Consider the following 20,002-nt stretch of genomic DNA (forward strand, 5'->3'; position numbering starts at 1 on the left):
TAACATACATTCAGGTATATTTAGAAGTACAGTAGTAGAAACCTAGGGTGAAATCATAGCTCCACTGAGGCCAATGGGAGTTTTGCCATTGAGTTCAATGGAGCCAAGATTTCAGCTCTAGTCTTCACAATAAAATCACATGGCACGTCATTCATAAATGATTGGGGGTGGGGGGAGAATATTGTATTTCATTTTCATCCTAGGGAGAGGAATGAAAAAGGAATCAGACATGAAAGATGCTACTCACTTTGCTTAATGCATTACTGGAAGGCACTTGGACACCATGGTGATGGTCTCCCTATTGGAACTTGATAGGATAAAAGAGGATTGCCCTCCTCCAACTCCCTCCTCCTGTCTTCCATAAAGCACAAATTACAACCTAATTACCGTTAGGCATGTGGAGCACTATGATCACTACTACTGACTGGCTCAGAATAGTGCACTTCCTACTCTGTTTGTTCCCAGTCTACCCAAATCCACCCTGGCTTGCTTATTTATCTCACCCATCTGTTATGTTTTGTCATTTAGATCGTAAACTCACAGGAGCTGTGGCCATTTGTCTCTTCTGTGTTTGTACAGCACCTAGCACAATGGGGTTCTGGTTCATGACTGGGGCTCCTGGACCTGTGATAATACAAATAACTAAATATTTACAGAACCTAGCACATTGTTGTGGCCTCTCTGTGATGCTGCAATATATGGTATTAAATAAATTAATAAACAACATTGTCCTTTGGCCTAACCAGTTAGCCAGTATTCAGGGCCTTGCTGGATTGGTTATACTAGTCAGATATTTCTTTGGTGCAAACTTGTTTCTTTGTGTAGAATGTACCCACAGTCCTGTTTCCCTGATCACAGTAGGAAGGAAAAGCAGGAGGCAGAGGAGGCAGTTTCCTTACTCACAATTTCAAAGCCTGTCTTTTCCAGCCTGTACTCTGCACAAAAGAAAGCTCTCTGTTGGCTTCCTCCTAAGGCAATGCTCACAGGGTTTCTCTTGCTATCTGCCCACTTTCGCATTCTTTTCACACACTCACGGCAGGTTTACACTTAAAACTCTGCAGCAGTGCATCAGTAGCACTTCAGTGAAGCTGTTACTATGCTGATGGCAGAGCTTAGGGTTACCATATTTCAACACTGAAAAAAGAGGACACTCCACGGGGGCCCCTGCCCCGCCCCAACTCCGCCCCTTCCCCGCCCCCACCCCCACTCTGCCCCTTCCCTGCCCCCGGCCCTGCCCCAACTCCACCCCTTCCCCGCCCCCATTCCAACCCCTTCCCCAAAGTCCCCGCCCCAACTCCGCCCCCTTCCCTGAGCACCCCACATTCCCCCTTCTCCCTCCTGCCCCCCGGGCTCCGGCTGCTGCTGCGCTGGGGAAGTTGCTTCATCCCCCGCCACGGTGGAGAGCAGCGGGAACCAGGAAAGTTGGAGCCCGGGGAGGAGGCGGCTGTGCGCTCGGATTTAGCCGCTGCCTCTGTGCCCCGGCAGATCGGCAGATCGTGGGAGTTGTAAGTTTGCTGCAGCCACTCACACTCGGGGTCCCCTTACCATGCCTCCCTATTTTCGCGGACATGTTCGGCTTTTTGGAAATTCCTCCCAGCTGAGCCCACAGGGTTTAATATTTCATGCAGGTAAAGATTTAGTGAGAAGTCTTCGCTAGGTGAGTTGTTGTAAAGACGTGAATCAGAGCTGACCATCAAGGTGTTTAGTTTTTTAGTCAGGGAATTTATGATTTTTGTGTTCCCTGAGCATCAGCAAAATACTGTCATACTGGGGGGGACCAGATTGCATTTTCTTTGGCAGAATAATAGGCTTTTCCAACTGGGAATGTGTTTTTTATTTGTGTCTTTCCTTTTGTTTAAGAAACGTATATTTTGGTCCTAAAGGTCTTGACAGTGTCATTTTATGAAACAGTCAATATTTGCTTGCTAGTGACTCAGAGCAAACATCACTTGCAGAGAAAATGAAGCTTTGATTTGGAAAATTCTCCAAGGGGGAGATAAACCTTGTGTTTTTTTTCTGAGGGCTGGACAGCATGGTTATCATCTGGCAACGCTTCAGTTCTGTCACTTTGTTGATGTTTGGCCTCAGTGACTGAGAAGTTGTAACTTTCAGGATTGCAGCAAGGTGTGCATCAGATAGTTGTGTTCGGTATTCTGACTTGTTTATATTCATTGTGGAAAAGAGTGATGCTGCCTCCATGGCTGACTCCGCCTGGCAACTAATGATGCTGCCTCCATAGTTGACTCTGCCCAGCAACTAGTGATGGTATCTCTGTCCCTCTCCCCCAGCCAATGGGATCTGTGGGGGGCGGTGCCTGCAGCCAACATTGCTGGCAGCATGTCTGCTTGTGTCTCTCCTCTGTGGGCCACAGTGGGGAGGTTCTCGGGCTGCACATGGTCCCCAGGCTGGGACTTTGAGACCCCTGCTCTAAATCATTAATGAAAATACTGATTAGTACCAGACCCAGGACTGACCCCCTGTGGGACTCCCACTTGACTAGACATTCCCCCCTCCCTAGGGTTACCATATCTCATAAATAAAAAAAGAGGACCCTCCAGGGGCCCTGGCCCCGCCCATTTCCCCACCCCTAGCCCCGCCCCAACTCCGCCCCTTCCCCACCCTAACTCCGCCCCCTCCTCCCTCCCACTCCCAGCCAGGGGGAAAGGGCTGCCCCAGTGCTACCAGCTTCACGGTTTCCCGGGCAGCCCCCAGACCCTGCGCCCCCAGCCGGCGCTTCCCCAGCGCAGCTGGAGCCCGGGAGGGGAAGCGCCCAGCCGGGGGCGCAGGATCTGGAGGCTGCCCAGCAAACCGTGAAGCCGGTAGCGCTCGGGCTTTGGGCAGCCCCTATGCCTCCGGACCCTGCGCCCCCAGCCGGGCACTTCCCCTCCGGGGCTCCGCCGGCTCTGCGTAACTTACACTGTATAAGTTACACAGAGCCGAAGAGGAGCAGAGCCCCCGCAGCTGGAGGCTCTGCTCCTCTTAGGCTGTTTAAGAGCCGGGCTGCCCCAGCGCTACCAGCTTCGGGCAGCCCCCGTGCCTCCGGACCCTGCGCCGCCGGAGCCCGGGAGGGGAAGTGCCCGGCTGGGGGCACAGGGTCCGGAGGCACAGGGGCTGCCCGAACCCAGTAGCTCTCGGGCAGCCCGGCTCTTAAACAGAGCCGAAGAGGAGCAAAGCCTCCAGCGGCTGCGGCTCTGTGTAACTGACACTGTGTCAGTTACACAGAGGCCCTGCGGCTGGAGGCTTTGCTCCTCTTTGGCTCTGTGTAACTGACACTGTGTCAGTTACACAGAGCCCTGGCGGCTGGAGGCTCCAGCGGCCGCGGCTCTGCTCCTCCCCGACTCTTCGGCTCTGTTTAAGAGCCGGGCTGCCCGAGCGCTACCGGCTTCGGGCAGCCCCCGTGCCTCCAGACCCTCCCCCCCCCAGCTGGGCACTTCCCCTCCCGGGCTCCGGCGGCGCAGGGTCTGGAGGCACGGGGGCTGCCCGAAGCCGGTAGCGTTCGGGCAGCCCGGCTCTTAAACAGAGCCGAAGAGTCGGGGAGGAGCAGAGCCGCCATTTTCCCGGACATGTTCGGCTTTTTGGCAATTCCCCCCGGACGGGGGTTTGACTGCCGAAAAGCCGGACATGTCCGGGAAAAAGAGGACGTATGGTAACCCTATCCCTCCCTCAGTTTGACAGCAAACCATTGATAACTACTCTTTGAATATGGCCACAAAGGCATATGCAGTGCAGAGTGGCTGATGCCTGGCTTTCCCCCCTCCCATGCACTCGAAACTATGAATGTATGAGTTTACAAAAATCTCTTGGAGGGGCTTCCATCAGATCTGGGACCTCTTCTGCAAGATTTGGGTCTTGCTGACTAATTAGAGCTCCTTTGCTTTGCACTACACCATGCAACTCAAAGGAGCATTTGGCCTTTATTCTTCTCCTGAAAGTATTTGTGTATATGTTTATCTCTTGTTAAGCTTTTTGGGGAATGGCATGATAGGGCTAGGTTCCCTGCAATATAAATAATCATCATCATAGTAATGAATAATACAACTCTTTGGCTTAAGAAAGCCTCTTAACTAGAGTGGGGAGAGGAGGTTGTTTCTTTTTCATGAAAATGTGACAAAAAATGGGCAACATTTGAAGTTTTGTAACCAGCTCTTCTCCTAACTGTGCTGATTATGATCCTGATACAAAGTTCTTTGAAACCAATTAGAATCTTTCCATTGATTTCACTAGGTTTGGATCAGATATTCTATTTTCAGGGATAAATTATAATCCAGAGCAGAGGTTACAAGTCAGAAATTTCTTAATCGACTGAGCATGTCAGAATATGAAGACTCATTAGCCCAGGTCTTCGGGTTTACTTTTTTTATTCCAATTAGAAATAAGAAAAAGAATTTCTATTTTGTAATTAAAACAATGCACATTATTACCATCTAATTATGTCTGACATGTTCAGGGTGTCTAAAGCTAATGCCTGTAATTACAACGCTAATGCCGCCCTAAGCAGAATACTCAATAAATATTCATATTTTTAAACAGCCACTTAGAATTATTTAGAATAGTGAGCAAACACTTATATTGGCTTTGCCTTTTTGAAGATGAATTTTATATTTAGGTTGATAAAAAAGATATGAGAACAAGACATCCTATGGGACCTGACATACAGTATATTGCAAATTGTCTATAAAAGTATTTGTTAGTATTGCTGAGGAATTATTGTAGGGGTTATTAGGCCTTTATAGTTATTATTTTTTTTGGTGGGGGTGGAGGGTTATGTTTCGAAAGAATATGGTAATCCTAGAAGTGAAAAGCACAACGGAGTCCTATCCTTTGTTGGGGTTCCTAAGCACCACCGTTAAATGTGGATGTTTCCTGGATTTTGTAATTAGTAATAATACAACTGCAGTTAGCATATGCAGAATGCAGATCCCTTTGAAAATGATCTGTGTGCACATTAACTCATTATACTACATCACTATGTAAAATATTACATATTTAATAATAGCTGAATCTCATGATATAAATGCAATTATATAGGTGGGAAACAGTCAGATAGGAAATATGGACTTGTGGGTAACATACTGCCCTAAAATTCAAGAAATATGGGTCCACTCCAGTGTGACCTGGAGCAAATCACATAATCTCTTTGTGCGTTAGCTCCCCATCTGTAAGAAGTAGGATAATTATTCCTTTGCCTACCTTGTTGATTTAGCTCTTGGAGGCCACTGTCTCTAATTATGTGAGTTGTACAGCACCTAGCACAATGTGGCCCTGATCTCGGTTGACGCCCCTAGGTACTACTGTAATGCAAATGAAATAATGATGTTGGTGTCAGATTTTACAATTGCCTAAACCATGATGTGTGGTGTCAGTGAAATCACACTGTGTGTGGGCCTAGGTGTTGGTATTTAGCCACGATGGATTGGTGCAGAGATTCACTGGCCCAGGTGGAGCTAAGGTAGGATTGTGCCACTATCCCTCTCTGAGTTTTACACTGGTCGGGGACAACACGTACACGGTACCATTCCATTGAATGGTCCTCTCCTAACCTCCCCCAAGCTGAGGCACAAAGAGACTATGTGATTTGCTCCAGGTCACACAGAAGTGGAACCCCCCTGAACAGCTCTGGGTGAGTGCACTGGGGAGGATAAGGGGATACACCACTATATTTGTGCACCCAGAAGCAGTCTCAATAATCCCCTGAGCACAGAGACTGTGACTGTCCCTTACAGCTGCTGGGGGAGAAAACAGGGGGAAAGCTCCTTGCATATCCATGCAATCATACTGAGTTACTACACATGCAGGACTGCCACTAAAAAAAAAGGGAGTGCCCAGTGTGAGATGAGAATTAAACAATTCATCTAACTAAAAAACTTTGCTACTTCCAATGATGGCAGAAATGACAAAATTCAAATTGGATGCATTTACTCTTTATATAAGTAAATCTAATGGATTTCTTGTGTTATTTTCAAGACACTCTTGGGAATGCCACTCTTCGCTTTATTCAGGATATCAATTCACATTCCTTTCCTTTGCAATCACAATCAGCCTAAAAAATGAAATTACAACACAATCAACCTGACCATTGAGAACAAGGCATTCCTTAGACAACCTTCAGCGCACTTTTCATAGCAATACTTTTGAAGACAAGCTAAACTCTGCAGCTCTTTGTACTGTGTAGCACTTCAAAGCAAAGCTGCTATTTTCAAAAACCAAGCCCCATTATAAACCCTGTTTCAGTGGAGTCCAGCTAACAACCACCCTACACCTAAAATTAAATTAAAAAAAAACTGCACTAAAAAACACAAACATTTTGAAGTTTGGAAATGGCCAATTAATGGATCCAGAAAGTTTCCCACTGCCCTTTACAAACATTATCATTCATTATCTTGTCACCTGACATACATTGCTCTCCCAGTCTTCACTCCATTTTACTCTAGAATGGAAATAAGTAAAATGTATCATTTTGATTTTATCCGTTTTTATGAAATGTGCAAGGAAGATTTCAAAAGCAGCATAATCCAGTGGTACATTAAGTTCTGAAGAAAAACTGTACATTTTCTCAGTGTGATGTGTTGGCATACAAGAATATTTTCTGCAAGGGAAATAGAATAATTCATGTTTGGTGCTATGAAATATCTTCACTGTATGGTGCTGTAGGTATATGGAAGTCTGTGTGGACCTTGTAAGTTTGTATTTTTAGCTATATTAAGAAGTGGAGAAAAAGCAAACGTAACAGCCATCTTCAAAATAAGAAGGAAGAGTAATGCTAGCAATTACTGTTCCATCAGTCATATTTACCTTCAGTGCCACAGGGAACTGCAAATATCACCTCCCTGTGTCAGCCAGGTTTATTACATCCCAACGGGTTTCAGCCTAAGGGAGGGCAGGCAGTGTGCTTCTACTGTGGTCCTTCTCACTGGGTGACGCTGGGTAAATGCAGATTTAAGTTCTATTGAGCACTCAGTGAGGACCTCATCAATGGAAACTGACAAGCAAGGGGATGCAGTAGGGTGACCAGATGTCCCGATTTTATAGGGACAGTCCCGATTTTTGGATCTTTTTCTTATATAGGCTCCTATTATCCCCCACCCCCATCCTGATTTTTCACACTTGCTGTCTGGTCACCCTAGGATGCAGTGAATCATCATATGCTGCTGTCCCCCAGCCAAGCTGCCTCCCCCACCCACCACTGGTCACTTTGTGGACTGTACTGGCCCTTGCATGCACCCTCGTAGAAAGGTGCTTTTGCCTGCTTGCCATTGCCACAGCTTCCCTGGTACATTGTCTGCCAAAGAGGGCCCTCTGATAGAATCGGTGCTTTCAGAAGCTCATGGAGAGCCTGGGTGAAGTTTCCCCGTTAAGTCTAACTTTTATCCCTAATGAATTAATGGAACTAATCTCTAAAGGATAAAATCACTAAACATCTAGATAAAGGAACCATGACCCATAATCATCTGTGTTTTCTACAGGAGTAAATCCTGCCAAGCAAAGTTAATTGTTTTTTTTTTAATAGAAAAAAGCCTTCACCCACAATGAATAGGTGAAGGCAATTCACTCTCTCTATATATATATAAAAGAAAAGCATTGGATACAATTAAATTAAATCTTCCTTTGAAATTGAACTCAAATTGGCTGGGGTCTATATACTGTCATGTGAATTGAAAACTGGTTGAAGTACCCTAAACAAAAAGCAATGATAAACAGCAAAGCATTGATTAGGATAAAAGGTGGCTGTTGGTGTACTTCTGGGGCAAGTGTAAAGTCTGGTCTGATTGAACAGCTTATAAAACATATGTGAAAGAACAAAAAGGGTGTGTGAAACATTTGATGAATACGTCATTCGGGCAGGAAACAGAAACAATAACGTGATTTAGCTGAACAATCATTCACTATAAATAGCAGATAGTCAGACTTCATTAACAACCCATATGTTGGCATGTATTTGTGTAATCTTTTTGACAAACAATTATAAATAGGAAATGAGGCCCCAATCCTGTAACAAATTGACCACTGCACCTGTATGTAGTAATCCTTGGGGGTCCACACATGTGAAGAGGTCATCCTGAATTCACTATGTTGCAGGATTGGAGCCTACTTTTGAAAAATCAAAGTCGGTTCATGAATGTCTCACAGATGAAAAGGCTAAATTGTTTGGGAAATAAGATTGCAACAAATAGTTTGACCAGCTCAATTGACTAAGGCAGTGGTGGGAAACTGGTGGCCCACGGGCTGCACACGGCCCATCAGGGTAATCCGCTGGTGGGCCACAAGACAGTTTGTTTACATTGACCATCCACAGGCATGACCGCCCACAGCTCCCAGTGGCCACGGTTCATGGTTCCCAGCCAATGGGAGCTGCAGGAAGTGGCGTGGGCTGCAGGTTGTTGCTTTTGCAAAAATATTATAGGGTTGTTTGAGTGTTTAGGTTTATTATTACAAAGAAATAACAATGAATTGTTTTTTCCTTCCTTCCTTTCCAGTTGCCCATACTAGCATCTTCTGTTGTTAGTCTCTATTTTCTTGAACTTACTGATGTCTTCAAGCCAGTTCACTCTGGATTCAGCTGCTATGACAGGAGTCTGAGTATGCCATACATTGAACCTACACAAGAGGCTGTTCCCTTCCTGATGTTGCTTAGTTTGACTTTTGCTGGACCTGCAATCACGGTAAGTTATGGGAATGTTCACCTGCCTCCCCTAAAAAAAGATTTAGGAGCAGATCTTCAGTTGGTGTAAAGCAACATGACTCCATTGACCTCAATGAATTACATGAACTGATGATCTGATTGTTAGGTTTTAACATGCAATTTTTATCCTTCTATAACAAGTGTTAATAGGGTTCCCAAACTTTACAACAGAAAAAGTGGGGTTTTTTTAAATCTCTTATTGACTTTTAATAGGGTTTGGGGTTCCCAAATCACTTGGGCAATTTTGAAAATTTTACCCATTAATCCTAAGTAGTACATTTATGAAATAAGAATAAAACATTCACTGTACTGAAATTAACAATGGAATCTCTCTCTCTCTCTCTCTCTCTCTCTCTCTCACACACACACACACACACACACACACACACAAATGAAATGTTAAAGTATCTTAAAAAGCTGAGAGTAAATAAGAAAGTTTCCTTCTTAACTGTTTATATTGAGATGCCAATCGGAATGCATAGTCAGGCAAAGGCTATCATGGAAGACACTCTTAAATGCAAATTAATTTTGTTCTCTCCTTTTCACTCAGACTTCAAATACCTTTTCACGTGTGCTAACGTTTTTGTCAAGTAAATATTTCTGTGGTGACAGAGCCAGAGCCAAATTTTGCTCTTGAGTTACTGTCAAGCAATCTACAATTCCAAAGAACACTCACTGTAGTTGCCTGGGTATAAAGACAACAAAATGGAGCCCAGTACAAGTTTCTACACAATGTGAAAAAAACCCTTAACACTGTCTTAAAATGACTCCTAGTAGCACACCAGTAAATTATGGTTGAGATTCACCCCTCCCGGAGCAACTTGGCTTTGTGCAGAGAACAAAGATGGGTGGGAGGGATAGAATTCACCTTTTACAACCTGGGATGAAAAGCAGGCTGTGTAAGGCTGTTCATTCAGTGCATTTCCCAGCCTCCTCCACAGTGGTTTTTGACCATTCATTTGCATAAATTGAGATCCCACTGACTACCCATTGGCCAATCAAACAACTCCTTAACACTGACCTAATTAAAACTAGCATAAAGATAATTCCCTCTGTAGCCCACAGGAGAGACTGTGGAGTTCCACCCAGGCCCTCTTTGCTATGGGCATGAACATTAGAGGGCGTGCATGGATCTTCTGTCCCTTTGTGAACATCACCCGATATAAATCACTGTTCTATATATTATGCTGAATGAAATAGTGTTTGTACAGAATGAAATAGTTTTGTACAGGACGTTTCATAGTCTTGTTAATGAGCGAGATCACTAGAGCAGGATTTTTTTTGGCAAACGGAGATTACACTCAGCAGTGGCTCACATGTAGTTTTAGATATAACAGCCAGGTTTCTTCAGTGAGCGAATATTGATCATGACGCTGTGGTTATTTATTATTCTTTCCAAAACTGCCCTGGAGTATCTAACTTGTAAGCTATAGGATGGGCAAGAAGGAAACTAGTTCAATGGCTCATCCAGAGGGAGAACAAGTTGTTAACAGAACAGAACTTTCCCAATACAGCACTTAAATATCAGTGTATGAGCAATTCAACCCCTTTTGTATAGTAAATGAAATAAAATGTCTGATCTTCACTAGTATAATAACCCTGCTGGAATTACACTGTGAAGCTAAAATGAAATGTAAAGACTTCATTTTTATGTACACTTAGAGTGCTGTCTACACTGCTTTACTGGGGCACTCATTTGCTCATTTAACTGTGTACTTAGATACCTCAATGATATAGCTACCTCTAGTACACAAGGACCGGCAGGCCAACTGACAAATTCATCCTTGTTCCTAGACTGCATTGAGTTTAACCAGGGATTAATTCATTCCTTTGTGCTTTATCGGAGAATCTGAAATTGTGAAAACTCTAAAATGCGACCCTGCATATATAGAAATGCAGAGAAGGGGTGAAATCCTGCCCCCATTGAAGTCAATGCCCAATCTCCCATGGAGTTCAGTGGAGCCAGGAATTCACCCTATGAGTTTTTAAACAGAGGTGTGGCACTCTGGTTAACATCTGTGTCATTATTTCTGTTCAGGTATCCCGCCTTTTTGAATGTGAAACTCAATGAATGACAAATTTCCTTGAAAGTGACCTATGGGCCCTGTATATACACTGGGAGAACTTTGCTAAGTACAACCATGTTCATAAACTGGTAGGAAGCTCACCTACATTCTTTATCATACTTGAACAGCTGCTCCTCTCTTGCCCATAGTCCCTTCCATCTCACCAAGGAATTTCTCCTCAGGATCATTCATGTTGGTGTGCACCTAATTTCAGTATTGCCAGCCCAAGCATTTCAAAATCATGAGTGGAACCCAAAAAGTCACGTGATTGACTTAAAAATCATGAGGGGCTTTTTTTTTTTTAAATGGTTTCTTTTTATAGGCCTCATGTAAATAATATGGTTTCAGCAGAGGCTTTAAGAAAAATAAGAAAATATGAAATATCATAACACTTGTGATAAAAACAAGAGATTGGCAATGTTGCTGTTTATGTGGCCATCTTGGGCTTATTCACTGCTGCCTAAACTGGATCCAAAATGTTTTCCCCTGGAAAACAGATTGACTGGGTAACTATGTTTTTTTTTTTAAATTCTGTCAGAATGGATTTTCACACTGGCATCTACAGGGAACAACTGCAGGAGTCATACTGAAGTCATACAGGCTCAAGGACTATGAGCCAGATGCAGTCTTGGCATAAATGCACTAAACTTTATTGATTTCAGTGGATTTACACCAAAGCTGACTATTAACAGACACTTTCAATGGAGGTAATCTCTGTTCTGGGAGCACTTCTAGCCTGAATGGAAGAACCATGCTGTATTAGGAGTTTTTCATGTCTTTTTTGACACTGGATCCATAGGACTTATTTAGTCATGGCTCTGGACCAGGGACTGGGCTAGATGATCTAGTGACATCCCTTCCAGTCCCACATTTCTGTGATTCTATGTACCAGTCAACTGGAATGCTCTAAGATCGCAAAACAGTTCCTATTTTAACCCCTTAATTTTATATGCTCATAATGTACTCAGCCACCCATTGGATGGAAATTTTCAATACTTTGTATATGCCTGAAGATTATGTTTTCTAAGGGCTCATTTATACAAACACTTAGATCACGAGAACCTGGGGTGTAATCTACACTGCACTAGAAAATTTTTCCTGCATAGCAAACTGGGTCCACATGGAAACTGGGTTCACATGGACAGGCTAGTTCAGGGTAGATTTATACCAGAGCTTGCTGCGAACTATGTGTTTGTGTAGACAAAACCTAAATCTGAGCAAAAGCCCTTGAACTGGGCTTCAGTTCAGTGAGAATGCAAAAAAAAAAAAAAAAAGAACGTTCCCATTTTAAACAGTTCTAATCACAATGCTGTTTTAGACAGGAATAAATGCAAAAAAGGCTGAAAATTAAAACCTACCTTGAAAATAATCCTCACTGATGACTAGTGATTTTTCTTGCTTTAAAAAAAGATGGTTTTGATTTGCCAGTTATGATTATTTTAAAATTGTATGAGACTGCAGTAGAAAATGTTGTCATCAATAAGTGCATACTTAAGCCCTGGTCTTGCAAAGATTTACATGTGAGATTATTTTATGCACATGAGTAGTCCCAGTGAGTCAGTGATACTACTCATGCATCAAGTTAAACAGATGTGTAAATCAAGTAGGATTACGGAATAAAAGAAAGGTACATTGTACATACATCACAGCTAGTTCATTGTGTGTTTTTTAAAACTATCTTGCTGACTTTAAGCATTCATAATGTTGAAACTCCTGAAGCCATTTTCTCCAAACTTGGCTTGTCTATAATTGCCTGAGTATTTTTTAAATCTTTTTGAGACTTAAATACTGAGCCAAATTTGAAGGAAATAAGTCCAGAAGCTTCAAAGTTATAACCATTAATTAACAGCAAGCTCTAGGAATGCCTTAATTCATGCATACTGATAAGGACATACACCAGTACATTTCCTTACCAAAATGTGTACTTAGCTTGCATTAATAATAGAAACTAATGACATTTGTACTCACCAGTTGGCTGTTACTCACTGGTTCCTGTGAATTATGGAACTAGAGCTTCATTTTTTCTTCTTTTCTTTAAATAAAGATCCTAGGAAGTTAGATGCACAAAGAATATACTTATGCAAAATTCAAGTTGCACAGTTAAGAATTTTGTATTTAAATTTTAATTAATTTTCTAATCATAATTCATACAAAAGATGCAATATATAAAATGAAGCACCAAGAACCATACCAGGAATTCCAATAAAGTAACATATAATTTTCAGGAGCCTAAGAGATCTGTACATGAATTACTACATTATGGGAGCAACAGGAACTCAATATCATGTAAAAAACCCCTCATATACAAAATCATGTTGATGCAATATTTAATAATTTTTAAAGATCATGTCTACCAAAAAGGAAAAGGGAGAAGGAAAACAAATCCCTTCTGAAACCCCAACCTGAATCCCTACCCAGAGGCCTGGGAAGGTAAAAACAGTAAGAGCAGGAATCAGTTTGTCTATGTTATCTGGTGAGATATTCACTTGCTTTATTCCATGTTTAGACTAGAGTATGTTTTAGGTCTATTTCCTTTAGAGCAGTGGTTCTCAAACGTGGGCCGCCGCTTGTTCAGGGAAAGTCCCTGGCAGGCCGGGCCAGTTTGTTTACCTGCCACGTCCACAGGTTCGACCAATTACGGCTCCCACTGGCCGTGGTTCGCCGCTTCAGGCAAATGGGGGCTGCAGGCAGGCCGGCTCTACCATTTTTGCCGCCCCAAGCAAAAAAAAAAAAAGCCACCTGAACTGCCGAAGTAAAAAAAATAAAAAGCTGCCCAAACTGCCGCAGCAAAAAAAAAAAAAAAAAAACCCGCCCGAACTGCCGAAGTTAAAAAAAAGCCGCTCAGAGTGCCGAAGCAAAAATAAATAAATACATTTTAAAAAGCCACTCGGACTGTGCTGCCCCAAGAATGGACGGAATGCCACCCCTTAGCATGTGCTGCCCCAGGCACGTGCTTCCTCCGCCTGGAGCCAGCCCTGGCTGCAGGAAGGGCGGCAGGCACGTCCCTCAGCCCGCTCTGCTTCCTGCACCCCCCATTGGCCTGGAGGCCAATGGGAGCCGCAATCGGCCGAACCTGCAGACGCAGCAGGTAAACAAACCAGCCTGGCCCACTGGGGGCTTTCCCTGAACAAGCGCCGGCCATAGTTTGAGAACCACTGCTTTAGAGTAAATAGTCATTACTACAGTACTACTAACTTATTTTCCCAAACTATTATTTTAGGAGAATCTGTGTCATTCCATTTAAACCACATTAGTTTTTGCTCACTATCAGTTCCATAAAACAGTAGCAGTTTTTAACTGGACTTATTTGCAGCTCTGAGGTGCCTCCTAAAATGACTGTACTTGGTGTACACACACAGACATATATATTTACACATTTACACACACAGGATTTTTTTTCCTGTAACTCTCAGTGATAAGACCACTCTGAAACATATGTATTAAACTCTCAGAATGGGTACTGCATCTCCAGCATTTGCCGGAGTTACAATCTGACCCCCGTTCACTTCAATGGGCTTTGAATCAGGCCTCTAATATTTTTTCCACTTATAAGGAAAATAAAAGCACTTTAAAGCATACAAATTTCATATGATGTGGTTGATTTAGCCATGTCAATGTATGTTAGACAGCTAAAGACTGTTAGGTTGCACAAAGGGAGCAATCTGCTTTGTCACAGAGTAACAGAATGTTAGATCATATAGTTTATCAGATAGTTTGCAAGTTTGATTGACAGTACCAAAGCAGAAGGAATAGAGGAGCAGCTTTATATTGTCCCCTTCTCAGTCAACACAACTACCCAGTTAGGTAAAATAAAATAAAAAGTCCCAGAAATATTTAGTAAAATGGCACAACTTTTGGCTTTGCCAGGGGCCAAGCTTTTGTCCTGTAAATTACCTAATTACCTAAGAAGGAGAGCAAATTCACAATCTGCTGAATCTGCCAGCCCTAATCTCTAACATGATTAATCCAGTTCTCAGGAAAGACATCAACATATTCAACTGAATCTACTACCCCATGTTGTCCGCTTTGTTTGGTTTCCCTTCTATAACACAAGACAGTCTATCTTTCCAGGTTTTTTCCCCATGCCAAATATCCCCTGGTGCTTGCCAAAAGCTATTTAAGATTCTGTAAAATTTTAATTTAAAATCCAATTGCTTGCTCCTGGACAAAGTCTTAGCATTATAATGGCGATACTGAGATGGATAATAATGTTATAGACCCTGTGAAATTAACTCTTAGCTAATAAAATTCTCTACATCTCCTCTACCATTGACTTTCCCATATACTGACGCAATCTTCACTGCATTTATTTTGCTCTAGGGGAAGAAAGGAAACTCAATTAAGACCAAATGTGTGGTCAGCAGGGGGTTGATTGTCCAGAAACTGCTGTCCCATTTAATTTCCACTCCCCCGTGTATCACTGAGATAGTACAATGCGTCAGCACTTGTCTGATGGTTCCATCAGGTCGTACATAGTTTAAGTCTTAATTTTATTTTATGGTTAAGTTTCTAGCGTTCAGCTGCATTGCAAATCTTTTGAATCACACCTTGCACAGTGCTGTTTTATTGAATCTGCAGACAAACAATCAATCTGTTCTGAGGTCTGAACTGCCCATTCACATCAGTGCAGTGTTAACTCTGAAGTCTAACAACAATATACATGCCAACATAAGAGCTGGACAAAATATTTCAGCCAAAATGTTTTGGTGAAAAATGCAGATTCATTGACACTAAACATTTTGCAGAGATGTGTCTGTTCCGCCAAATTGTTTATGAAAAAAACATAAAGAAAGAGTCTAAGCATTTTGTTTCAACATTTTCTGAAGGAAATATTTCAGTTTTCAATTTGAAATTATTTTTGTTTTGAATATTTTTTCAATTTCATTTAAAAATATATAAAAATGTTTAAAATACCTTTGAAAGTGAAACAAAACATTTAGTTTCAGGTTGAACAAAACGTTTCATTTGATATCCACCGACACATTTTTTTTTCTTTTCAATTCTCCAAAAGTTTTGACCCAAAATGATTTTTTTTTTAAGATTTTTCAAAATTGCCAGCAAATCAAAAAAATCACTTATTCACACAGCTCTGGTCAGCCTTGTTGACATAACTATTTCACTGCTGACAATTTTAGCAGAAACATCAAATAAATCTGAGTGTGTGGAATTTAGGATCATGGCCATGGCTTCCAAAGAGCAGCATCACACTTTCCTCCTTGTAACAGGGTGACTTGCCGTGGGCAAGCCAACCCTGATTACAGAATGAGCCCCACTTGAGGGGAATCAGGGACTTTCCTATACGGAGCCATAGTAAGGGAGAAGCTCTGAAAGCCCTAGTGAGATTGCATTGAGTGAGAGAGGCTCCTGCGGGGAAGACCCTGAGACTAGGGGAATTGGTACAGCTAGGAAGGACTGGGAGTAGCCTGCCAACACAAGAAGGACTTTGCCCAGACCAAGGGAGTTGGGCTGTACCTGGCTGGAGAGAAGACTTTTATATTTAGTTTTGAACTTTAATTAATAAATCAGCCCCTAAGGAAGGCTGTTGTGATTGGACTGGAAACCCAGTGTGGATTTTATTTGGGGATTCAAGAAGGGAAACTGAGATCAGAGGTTGCACACAGGCAGGGTTGCCCTGAGGCCACCAGGGTGGAGTGAAGCAGCAACTCATCTGCACTTCTACTTTCTCCTTCCTAGTGCCACTCTAACCCCTCAGTAGGCTTGCCATTTCTCTCACTCTGTTAATTTACATGGCCATACAGACAGAACCCCAGTCTCTGCAGTGGATCTGGTTAAAAACCAAGCCCATTACACAATTAGGGAAGAACAAGCTGTCATGGAATTTTAGGCTGCCAGGGATTGCTAGGCAGGCAGCCAAAGGCTGAGTGCTACATCCACCCCAGAAATGCTATGGGAGTGCTATGGCTTTTCACCATTTATGATGCAGCATTTTCTAATTATTAGTTTTTATATTATTGCATTACTTAGAGGTCCCAAGCAGGGCCAGTGTTCCATGCACTAGGCATTACACACACACCCACACAATGAAAAGATGGTCCCTGCCCCAAAGAGCTTATGTCATTTATATTTAATGTCAATGCCATCCTCTCACCTGCCCTCACTTAGGGGAAACTGCATATTGATGAAATTCTTTCAAGCAAGTACACTTCTGTGAATGATATTTGTTTTATTATAATTATATTTCAGCCCTTAAAATCAAGTCACTAACTGCTGCATAACTGCTACCTATGCCATGAATACCTCCTTTGTCATTGCAGATAATGGTAGGAGAAGGAATTCTCTACTGTTGCCTGTCTAAAAGAAGAAATGGGATTGGAGCCGAGGCCAATATTAATGCGGGAGGCTGCAACTTCAACTCTTTCCTTAGAAGAGCTGTCAGATTCGTTGGTGGGTTTTGGGTGTTAGTTACCAAAAAATGCCTTTTGTGATGTATTTTTGATTTTAATTACACAGGTTTTTTCATTCTTTAAAATAGCTTTTTAGGACAGTAAAGGTCAGTTATTGGCACAGCTCTCATCCTGCCAAAAAAAAGTGCAAGAGAAGCTGTCAAATGGTATTGCAAAGTAAAAACACACATTCAATAATGTAACACATATGTTGTCCATTTTTCACTTTCATCTATTGCGTTATCATCAGTGTTGCTAAATCAATAATTTGGCTTATCATTATCCCACCAACCCCCCATCTCCTTTCAAAGTCCATTTAATTGTTAAGATGTATGGGTTTTGTTTTATTTTGAATGCTTTTCCCCCCCTGCAAAAAGAATCACTGTTCATGAGCAACACAATAGAAACAGCTTGAGCTGATAGCCCTATCAAAAAACATCAGTGGATTTGATATTCCATGTGTGGATGGTGGGTCTCTTGGGCTGGATTCACAAAAGGACATAGGTGTTATAGAAGACCTCCGTTATACCCAATGGTTAGATTACTCATGTGGAATGTGGGGGATCAACAGTTCAAGTCCCCCTTCTGCCTGATGAAAAGAATGGATCTGAACAGGAATCTGCTACCTCTCAGGTGAGGGGCCTAACCACTAGGCCATAGCATCATTCTAACTCTCTGGCCCAAATAATATTTAATTATTCAGTTATTTTATTAGAGTGGAATAACTTCAATAGCAGAGATGAGAGACCTCCCCCACTGTCCCAGCACAATATCCTGTAGCCCAGTGGTTAAAACACTCTCCTGAGAGGTGGCAGGTGCCTGTTCAAATCCCATCTCCTAATCAGGAAGAGGGAAGACTTGAACTAGTGGGCTTCCACATCCCAGGTGAGTGCTCCAACCTCTGGACTAAAGGTTATGAAGGAGAGCCTCTTCCTTGGCTGCTCTGTGTGGAGGTAGGTGGCCTTGTGTATGCTTGCCAGACTGGGTCTCCACACAAGTTATGTGGAAGAGCACCTATCTTCCACTGGTTTCTGAATCACTCTGAGGTGGAGATAGGCATCTGGACACAGAGTGAGACAGCAGCGTGCATACTCAGAAACATAGCTGTGGAGGTGCAGAAACAAACCAAGCTTTGGAGGTGTGTGGATTTCACCCTTAATTTATTCCCTGAATCTGATCTTTCATTTATGTGTCTTATTTAATCATCTCATGATAAAGCAATAACTTCAGCCTTCTTCCAGTTCTCCAATGCAAAAAAACTACTTTTAACAGTACAAGTTGATCAGGGAAACAAATCTAAAACCCATCCAAAGCAGGAAAAAATGCACCGTAAAGCAACCACATTTACTTGAACTATATATATTCAGTCTCAGGAATTTGGCATTCAAGATACTAGTGTTATTAGTCAGTAACAAAAAGAGAACATTTAAAGGAAGACTGCATTTTTCAATAGATAAACTGCACTTCCTGTTAAGAGTTTAACTAAACAGATTAGTTTGTTTTTTGTAATGCAATGAAAAAGAGTGACAGTGTGATTCAAGGGCTAAACCACTGCATGGACACAGACAAGGTCTTCAATACCCAAAAGTCATTACCATCTGATTGGTGTTTGGTGGTCTGTGGGATGGTGCTCTCGGATCCCTTACTAAGAGACAGATGTCCATACTGAAAACAAAAGAACACCACACATCCTAGTTGGCATCATTTGGCATCAAAGACGGTCATCTCATGAGAATGAACAAGTATTGAATGAACATGCATATTCTCATGTCTAGAGAGTAGCCCATCCTTGGGGCAGTGTGTGAAAGCTTGCACTGTCATCACTTCCATTTCCTCTACTGCCAGTTCAGTGTATAAACAGATTAATGAATTATTGAAAATATTAAATAAGATTGGGCCAGAGACGGATCCTTGAGGAATTCCACTGATATCCTTCCTCTAGCCCAACAGTTCTTCTTTTAGCACAAACAGTTGTTGTGTCTCCTTTTGCCAGTTCCTTACACACCTCATAATTCTTGTAATAATCCCCATTTTATCCAGGTAAAATAATTTCCCAAATAGAACTGTATCAAATGCTTTACTGAAGTTCAGATAGATTAGATCTACCACATTTCCCTTGTCTGAAAGATCAGTTAGCTTAAAGAAAGATCGGGTCTGTGTGACACAACCTACGTTTGATAAACCTGTGTTGCATTTTATCCCATTTTCAGTTTGTGTCAACGTCTTTAATTATTCTTTACTTTCATATTTGTTCTAAAACCTTGCATACTATTGAGGTCAGACTAATGGGGCTGTAGTTATCTAAATCACTTTTCCCCTCTTTCTTAAATATAGGTACTAGGTTTGATATTTTCCAGTTATATGGTACCTCAGTTTGATAGATTTATTAAAAATCCTTGTTACAAGATGTTTGGTTATTAAAGTTAAAGACAAAAAATTGGGAGAGAAAAAAGGAAATCAGTGTAGAGTACATTTTCCAAATGTACAGAATCTCCATTTCTTATATTCATAACATCATAAATATTTTCCAATATGATACTGGAACATTGTACAGTTTATTACAGCCGATAAGCCAAATTTACCCCTGCGCAGAGGGCCAACCAAAGGCTTATTATTAATTATTATCATTATTATTATCAGATACCTAAGAACCCCAATAATGGGCTGGGATGTTATTAGGTTTAGTACAAACACAGAACAAAAAGACAGACCCTGTCCCAAAAAGCTTACAGACTAAATAATATTGCACTTAAATCTTACCTAAACCCTGGCATAAGCAAGCTTAATACCACTGAATGCAATGGAGCTGTGGTTACTTATGTTGCTGTGAATTTGATCCAATGATCTTAACT

At 42.0% G+C, this 20,002-nt stretch overlaps 1 protein-coding gene across 4 annotated transcripts in view; it reads left to right on the plus strand.

The window, feature by feature from the left end:
- PLPPR4 (phospholipid phosphatase related 4) overlaps positions 1-20,002 on the plus strand; it is a 47,566-nt gene that overhangs the window by 15,360 nt on the left and 12,204 nt on the right. For 3 of the 4 annotated variants that reach the window (XM_065555612.1, XM_065555610.1, XM_065555611.1), the window contains 2 exons: positions 8,475-8,660; positions 17,022-17,151. In XM_065555612.1, the coding sequence (XP_065411684.1) occupies positions 8,580-8,660; positions 17,022-17,151 (211 nt within the window). In that variant the 5' untranslated portion in view covers positions 8,475-8,579. Of the gene's footprint in view, positions 1-8,474; positions 8,661-10,718; positions 10,836-17,021; positions 17,152-20,002 lie in introns of those variants that run through there. The other variant, XM_005300930.4, reaches the window with a different exon arrangement.

This window comes from Chrysemys picta, chromosome 8 (assembly GCF_011386835.1).
Source record: "Chrysemys picta bellii isolate R12L10 chromosome 8, ASM1138683v2, whole genome shotgun sequence".
Lineage (NCBI taxonomy): Eukaryota > Metazoa > Chordata > Testudines > Emydidae > Chrysemys > Chrysemys picta.